At 47.9% G+C, this 8,714-nt stretch overlaps 1 protein-coding gene across 2 annotated transcripts in view; it reads right to left on the bottom strand.

The window, feature by feature from the left end:
• Positions 1-1,518: 1,518 nt before the first annotated feature.
• Klf3 (KLF transcription factor 3) overlaps positions 1,519-8,714 on the bottom strand; it is a 28,186-nt gene continuing 20,990 nt past the window's right edge. For both annotated transcript variants that reach the window (XM_059275898.1, XM_059275899.1), the window contains exons 4-6: positions 8,541-8,691; positions 4,219-4,379; positions 1,519-2,700 (exon numbers count right to left, since the gene is read on the bottom strand). In XM_059275898.1, coding sequence (XP_059131881.1) covers positions 2,519-2,700; positions 4,219-4,379; positions 8,541-8,691 — 494 coding nt within the window. In that variant the 3' untranslated portion in view covers positions 1,519-2,518. The remainder of the gene's footprint in view (positions 2,701-4,218; positions 4,380-8,540; positions 8,692-8,714) is intronic.

Raw genomic sequence — 8,714 nt, 5'->3', positions numbered from 1 at the left:
ACCACCACTGACTGTAACACAGCACGTCATCAAAAACCCAGGGCATATTATCTTGTATCTTCCACAAAAAAAAAAAAAAAGCTTAAAAAAAAACCCCAAAAAACTAAGAGACTACATTTCTCAACATTTATCATAGTAAAATACAAATACATATACATATAAGAAAATTTGGTAAGGGCCAATGAATGAAGAGTATATCAGACCAACATGGGAATAGAGAACGAATTCTCTGGGTTACTTTCCTTTCAGATTTAAAACGGATCTTTCTGATTGAACTGTTAACATGATCTAAGCAAGCTAAAGAGTAACGTAATACAGACTTTTGAACACAATTTAAATACGTCACAAAGCCATTAACTGGACTTCGGCGCAAAGCTGCAGCAAAGCTAATTCTGTCCTTCCCTGCACCCTTTCCTTTCTCATTGGGGTTGGAACACAAACGAGGACCACTTCAGGACACGATGGTGTTGGCATGAACGTGACTCAATGCTGACAACGGAGACCCTGCTTTTCCAAGAGACTTTCCACTCCCCAATTCATGCCGTAGTTGCAAACAAAAGAGAAAAGTGAGGGCCTAATTAGCATGCTTTAGTAGCCTGAAAAAAAATTTTTTTTGCAGTGCTAAAAAAAAAAAGAATGTAAAGGAACCCAAGTGCCAAGATAAAATTTCTTTAGTTTTCACCTACATTTACCCTCAGCGGGGTTCACAGGGCTGAGCAGGACCTCCTGCATGCAGTCCCTGCAGCTTTGAACCTAGTGCCATCAAAGAGAGCTCCCTGCTCGTGTGCAGGCCGCCAGTATCACTGGACGTTCAAGAAAAATCAAGTAGCGTGTTCCTCCCAGTTGTATGGGCTCCTGAGCTGTGGCTGGGATGAATTGTTAGGATTCTCTCCTCTCTTCTCCTCCATCCTCTGCAGGGATGGAGGGGCTGTTGGTCATATGCAACCATATCTGACCACTGTGCCCATTTTCTTCCAATTTATAACCAATGGCATTTCTACGTGTGGACCGTTGGCATTTGGACTACGGTAGTTCAAAAGCCTGCTTTTGAAAAAAACGCCCCCCCTCCCCCCACAAATGATGCTACTTATCTTCAACATCAACACGGGTCATTGTTTTTAGTTTGTCCTAACTGGATACACAGTAGCGACAAGAAATTGCCAGCTCCAGCAGAAACTTGTGGGAATCTTCAAGCTACATATATAAATCCCTGAATCGTGGTTTTTTTTTTTTTCTCTATTTTTCAAAAATCTGTCACCAAAATAAAGATCTATGTGCTTCACACTAGTTATATTTACAAATAGTGTCTGTCACTCAGGTCTTAATTCAATGACTTCCCTCAAGCTTAGTGGATGCTCATGTATGCTATGTGTCATGGACACGAACGACAGCTAGTTTGACACCATACAGCTCACACAAAAAAAGCTCCCTATGAGAGCTATGTGACTAACTGGATATGGGAATATAAGTACCACTCAACATTTTTCCTGTTTGCAAAAAAAAAAAAAAAAAACACTCTTAGCAGGTTGGGCGGGTAGGAGAGACCATTTTATACTCTGTCTCAAAAGTTTTTGTTTGTACATGACCGGGGCAAATATTTCTGTGGATTCCTTACTCTCCATGCTTTGTGACCCACAGCGAAGGATCCTGCAGGAACGGAGGTGGTGGCACCAGTAACCCTATGGGTATCCAGCTTTGCAGCAAGGGTCTGCTTAGGTGAGTTACGCCTGGGGATGACATTCAACAAAAGCACCGCACAGCTAATGTTAATGGCCCAGACAGTCCTATCCAGGAATGCCGACTTCCTCCTCCACTCTCGGTAGCTTCTGTTTCTTCCCCACACCCAGACAGAACTCGGGCTCAGCTCCTGGGGTGTCAAAGGCCTCCACATGAGCTTCAGGCACCACGGAGGACAAAGGACTTGATGTCACGGAGTTGGTGATCCAGGCCAACAAGCAAGTGGGAAGGGCCACGGCAGAGGCGACAGGACCAGCTTGACTTCTCTGTGGATCTTGCTAACTGGTGAAAGGAACCACATCCCCTTGGTTGTCAAACACAAAATGTGGCGGAGGTATGAAGGTCTCTGGCAAGGACTAGCGGGCTGGATACTGTATTTCTGATACATTTACTTTGACATTCTTTTGAGGAATACATGGAGAAACTGACAAGTTGGTCGTTAGTTTACATGTTCCCTTGTTCTCATGACATTAAACGTATCTATCTGTAAGGAGGGTTTGCTTAGCATCCCCGGAAAAAAAAAATGTTCACATTCTTTAGGTCTGACCCGTGGTAAGGAAAGGGAGGGTTAGAGAATCGACTACTGACCATACGGAAGTCTTGAATGATAGAAATTCAGAGATTCAGACCAGCTGAATCGAAATTAAAATGTACATATAAAAAATGAGTTAGATAATGGGCAGGAAGAGAGGAACAGAGAGAGAGAGACACACACAGACAGTGAGAGAGACAGACAGAGCGCCAGAAGAGTGGGGGAGTCACACTGAGGTGGGGCAGGCTTTCAGACCAGCATGTGGCGTTTCCTATGGAGGGCAAGATGGTCGGAGCGGGAGAAGCTTCGGTCACAGTCCGGACACTGGAAAGGTTTGATTCCAGTGTGTTTGCGGAAATGTCTTGTGAGTTCATCAGACCGAGCGAACTTCCATGTGCAGCCTTCCCAGGTGCATTTGTAGGGTTTTTCTCCTGCGAGGAAGGGAGAGGGAGTTTAACTCAACCGTCTTCTGTGGGAGTTAAGAAGAGAAGCTAAGATTTTTGAACTAACACCCTTGGGAAAACGCAACTTTCGAGATAAAGCCATACACATGACTCTCTCTCCATTAGAAAAAAAAGACAAAGAATCGGGGTAGGATTTTAAAGAGTTCTTAGGGCAGGAAGAGCCACTCCGAGGGGCCAGCATGGAGGAGAATTCTACATCTTTAGGTCTCCAAGCCTTAAACTTAAATGGTCCACGGTCCCGTGTACTTCGTAATTCCACTGAAAACTTGTGAGTTTTTCTTAAGCTTTTCCACAGTTTTCGGAAACTATAAAGTCCCTATCCACCAAAATACATGCTAAAGAAGGCAACAACCTGCTTTTTTATTTAGTCCCTGACAGTGCTTCAAGCCCCTATGTACTGAAACCGGAAGTGTCCTCTGCCTTCCACACCCCTTCCCGTAGGCTACCCGGCACTCACAGGAAGGCCCTTGGGGGAAAAGGCTGGTAAGAGCCAGTAGAAGACCCTCACAGATGAGCAGTGCTTCTTGGCGATCTTACCGTATATAAAGTCAGTAACACAAGTTGGCGGCCACCCCTAACACGAAAATTCAGAACGCTCTAAAACAGTGGTTCTCAACCTGTGGGTCACGGCCCTTTCCGGGGTCACTTAAGACCCTTAGCAGACACAGATATATGCACCACGATTCGTAGCAGTGGCAACGCTACAGTTATGAAGTAGCAACGGAGATGTTATGGTCGGGGTGACCACAACACGAGGCGCCGTGTTACAGGGTCGCGGCCTCAGGAAGGTTGAGAACCACTGCTCCAACCTGAAACCACTGTTACCTTCAGGCTGTGTGTGGAGCAGGGGACACCCAGTCTCCAGCAGGGAACACATTAGTCCCTGTTTAGTGACCCTCGTCCCTAGAATCCCTGGCGTAAGTGTTGGGATTTTTGGCTGTATTTTGCTACTTAGCCCCCACACACCTACGTCTGAATCCAAAGACTCCGCACCACTCTAATTTTAGGCGGGAAGACGTGAAGCTCCACCCTTCGGGTCCCATCCACGCCTCGCAGATGATTTATGTGCTAACCGGTCACTGCTGTTCAGGAGCACCCCTCATACAGCTTCCTCCTCCTCCTCCTCTTCCTCGTCAAAAACCACTGCTGTTTTTCTGTCCTGAACCCCAGATTCCTCTCTGTGTATATTCCCTGATAAGAACGACCCACTAGACTCAGAAAAAATTACATTCTGAGCTCTACACAAAGGTCACAGAGCAATCACTGTTGGGTTGTACTGTCCACTGAAGGCCCGAGCCAAGAGCAGGCTGACGCGAAAAATGAGTAATAATAATAATAATAATAATAATATTGTAAAAATCTTAGAGTCTCAGAGCGATTGGAATGTCAGATTTTCATATTGGGCAGTCAAGCTCTGCCAGGCTCTGAAGACCAGAGGAGCCGACTTTAACAATGTACACCGTGAGACGCTGATGCTTCCCCTACCTGTATGAGTTCTTCTGTGTGCTTTCAAGTGCGAGCTCTTAGTGTAGACTTTGTTGCATCCATCGTAGTCACATCTGTGTATCCTCCGTTTCCTTTGGGTATCCGGGGACTCCACAGGTAGAGGTCTCTTCCCAGGCTGCACTATCACCGACGGATGGTTCCTATCAAGGTCAAGGTTAAATGCAAAACATTGAGCGAAGGGGGCTTTCTTTTCTTCAGTCTACTAAAAAATAAAAAGCATGTACGACATCGGGCAAAAAACAAATGAAAACCCCCAACAAAATTTAAAAAATAAGAATAACAATAACAACAACAAAAAAAAGAATTAGCTGTTCAACCCAAGAAGCACTGCTATATTCATTCAACAAACATGTAGCGAGCACCTACCATGAGCCAGGCACTGTGCTTGGCACCGGGGCACAAAGATGAATAAAAACAGGGTTCCTGCCCTCGAGGAGCTCACACTCTAGGGGGAGACAGACATGGAGATAAGTAACGACAGCAAGAAAGTTAGGGTGCTACTCGAGGGAGGTGCCCGGTGCGGGAGAGGCTCGCAGCGGCAGCTGTTTGTAGACGGTGTTCCTGCTCAGCACGGCACCGGGTTTCCCACAGGCTACCTGACTGGCATTTTCCTCCAAGGAAAAATGCGAACCGTCAAATCCCTGCTTCTTATGCCAACACGCTGCCGGACAGATCTATGTCCTCGCCTTCCTCGTCCTGTCTTTCCGTGATGGCTGACTCATGTTTAATGTTCAAATGCTGGCCCTTTCCAAGGAGGCCTTCAGTGCTATGGCGGTTCCTGCGTGATGGAGGCCCCTAGCCGTCATTAGTGAGGTGGGGACGGGGACACCTCATGCCTTCCATATCTCAACCTCTCTCATACTTGTCCAAGAGATCTTGTGCCATACCTGCTCACCATGCCAGAAAGAGAGCAGGGGCAGATGGGAAAAAAGGGTGTGCATAGTTTTCCCCAACCCTTTCCTGCAGACTGACACTTGGCCATTCACTTTCTCCTGGGCAGTCACGTGACTTAAGTAAGCCTATGCAGTTGGCCTCTAACTGTGAGGAAAGGCACGACTCTTCAGTTGGAATTTCTGGGTCCTAAAATGTTCTAAATGATGCATGACCGATTTCTGTGTGGGAGTGGATTAAAAAAAAGAGTAAAGGGTAAAAGAACTTGATATGGACATTTCTCGAGTTTCTGAAATTAACATAAATGAAATGTTGGCTATTAAGGGCATTATTGAGTGTCTGCAATATTTTGAGACTCAAAAAAATTTGAGCACTTTTTTTTTTTTGGCTCGAGGTGTGTTAAGAGGAGCCTAGCAAACCGTAAAAAGGTGGGTTCCTTTTCCGTGGCCTTCCTTACTTCTATGGGTACTTTAAACCTTACTCTGATGCCTGGGAGCATCAAACAGAGAATAAGGTTGATTTGGGAGAGCCCACGCCAAGGGGATTTAGAAATCTTGCCCAACAGCCGGGGTCTGTGGGTTGAGAACCTAAGTCACTCAACACGGTCATTACGACCGCTTTCCCCAATGTCACTAATTGTCGCTGTACCCCAATTTCCTCTGCGAAATGGGGGTGTGAACGCTACCAACTAAAAAGGCTACTGGGGGAACCACAGGACAGCGTCTGTGACTAACAGGAGCCAGCCGCTGGGGCTGTGTTCAGAAGTCCCCTGCCCCTTTGCACCTCACGGCTGCCGGCCTTCGCGTGGCGCTCTCTGGGTGTGGTAAAGCCACCGAGGAATATCAAGCTAGTGTCTATTGGAAAAGGCGGCAGCATGGTGGTACTGGCTGGGAGATAAGGGGTCTTGGGAATCTCATACTCTTCGCTTTTCCACTCATTTTTTAAAAAGAGATCATCTGGGATCATACAACCATAGAATAGCAGCTACCACGTACCAGATCTGCTTTGAGTTCCTTGGTTTACGTTCCCATGCCCACCCTTCCCTGTCTTCTGCTCTAAATGCAGCTTCACAAAGGTAAATACAGATGTTTTTTGAGTGCATTTAGAAAGGACCCTACAGCTGTAATGAGTTTCTAAGCTGTGAAGCCCGTGCCTCGGCAGCGGGGTTTCTAGGCCAGTGTTGCTGGGTGCCAGTCCACTGTCCTAGGCACCTGGCTTCAAAGGATTCTTTCCTGGCTAATGTGTCCTGTGTAGGCTGCTACCAGACCCACTCCAAGACATTACTTAACCCCATCTGCGAAAGAACTACCCAGAGCGCTTGTTCCGTTGCAGCTAATCTACACTTTTTTTTTTTTTTTTTTTGAGGATTAGGACAGCATTAAGTAAGCAATTACTCGTGAAGCATTTAAAAGCATCTAGCAGTGAGATCACTAAAGGAATATTACTTGAAACAGGAAAGAAAAAAAAATACACATGTATTTTGTTTGTTTGTTTTTCGGAGACAGGGTTTCTCTGTGTAGCTTTGGTGCCTGTCCTGGAACTCACTCTGTAGCCCAGGCTGGCCTCGAACTCCAGAGATCCGCCTGTCTCTGCCTCCCTGAGTGCTGGGATTAAAGACAGGCGCCACCACTGCCCGGCCCCGTGTATTTTTTGAGACCAGGTCTCACATAACCCAGGCTGACTTAAATGCTTGCTACTCCTGCTTCCTCCTCCCTGATGCTGGGATCACGGGGATGTGCTACCACACCTCGCTGGAAACAGCGTTTTTCGTTTAAGCAGTATTTATAAAGAATGGGATACTGCTTTCAGATACTCTTCCGCAAGGTCTCACGGCTTAATTTGTAACTTAAGAACTTCAGCCAACCCTCTGCCACCGGGTCAGCTTCAGATAGGGCGGCAGGGGGCACAGCCAGAGAGGCACAGCCACTCAAAGCAGGACCCCGGGGTCGAGGGCGGGACTGTGGGTGTAGCCTAAGTAGCGGCCTGGCTCACCAGTGCTCCATTTGCTCTTCATAAGAGGTTCCCTTGAAAGACTTACGAGGTGGGCACCATGGCGTGTGCCTGTAACCCTGGCACGCAGGAGGCTGAGGCAGGTGAGCCATTGAATGAGATCAGCCTGGGCTACACACCCGGACCTCATCTTTAAAAACAGACAAAAACATCCTACGACTGAATTTTTGAGGGGAGGCACTACGCGACTGTGAAAAAACACAGAGCACAGGCTTCCGGGATACTTCCTTTGCCGGGTGCCGCGGCTGGGGAGAGGAGACGCCCTTCGTCATCCATGAGGGACTATCGAGGCCAGCATCCCTATACCACTACCTCAATACATCCCTGTATCAGTGTGGAGGGAGGTTCACACGGGAGCCAAAGGTGGGCATGACTGCAGGAGATTGGACGTCACCAGAAACTGCTGCTGTCAAGCCAGAACTCAGCCTCGACTGTGGAGTCACGTGACAAAAGGAGGGCAGAAGACAGACAGGAAAGGTGGGCAAAACATTTACTGAAGCCAGAGAAAAGACGTGGGAGAAGGATGATGGTGGGGGGAGAGGGGCGCGACCCTGAAGGGACAGTGGCTGGCTGTTGAGGCTGACCACCGGACCCAACGCCGAAGCGCTATAGCACCGAGACGGTACAGGAGTAATCACAATAAAAAACAAAAGCAGAGGATGTGTGGGTAGTGAGCACTGGCTCAGCCTATGGTCCCCCACACGCTGGAGCACCAGGGGTCAAAGGCCACCTTCTCAGAGACAGCTCACCCCAGTGGTCACTTAACCACGGATGGGGGTGCCATCCCACCCAAGCACATGTTCAGATGCTGGTCAAGGCAGACATCTTACTGGCCGGTAGCTCTCCAAGGGAGGAGAGGCCCCGTGGGCAGCTGTGACTCAAAACACAGCGCCAAAGATTTCCTTCAGCACCGAGCTTCTCCGAGCTGCACAGAAACCACCTGTGGCCAACCCCGCTGTTGGCCCGAGGGTTTTAACACAAGACGTTTTCACCAACAGACACACTAAACCGTATCCGAAGTGATGACTGTGGGGGGCGGGGGCGGACTCTGTTTGACACATGAAAACTTGCTGGGATTCAAGCTGATGGGAACATCAAATCCAGTCTTCGTGAGAACACTGTATACGTGTATCCCAGACCGATGGAAAAAGAAAAAAGGTCCCCGGTGGTCACCTTGGGGGACCCGTTTGCTGAAGTGGAACTGCTGCAGGCGTGGCTGGTGTTGCTCTTGGAGACTGTCTCGACCAACGTCACCGAGGCATCACCCAGTGACACCACACAACACAGGATGTCCCCGGTCATCCACAGCACATCACATGTTTGCAATGCCACGCTCCTCCACTCCAGGTCCCCAGGTGCATGGCACTATTCAAACACCGGGCGCACCTAAGGATACTTACTCTTGTAACAGTGCTTGTGGGGGGGACACTGAGTTCATTAAAGGGGGTGACATTTCTTCAGGGTAATAGTCTGTCCTCTGTGGTTCAATCCCAGGCTCTATTTTAATTTTTTTCTGTAATATGGGCTTCTCATAGGATTCAATTACAGGTACTAAAAAATAAAAAAGAGAGAGA

Source organism: Peromyscus eremicus, chromosome 10 (genome assembly GCF_949786415.1).
Source record: "Peromyscus eremicus chromosome 10, PerEre_H2_v1, whole genome shotgun sequence".
Classification (NCBI taxonomy): domain Eukaryota; kingdom Metazoa; phylum Chordata; class Mammalia; order Rodentia; family Cricetidae; genus Peromyscus; species Peromyscus eremicus.
This window is presented reverse-complemented; position numbering and strand designations above follow the sequence as displayed.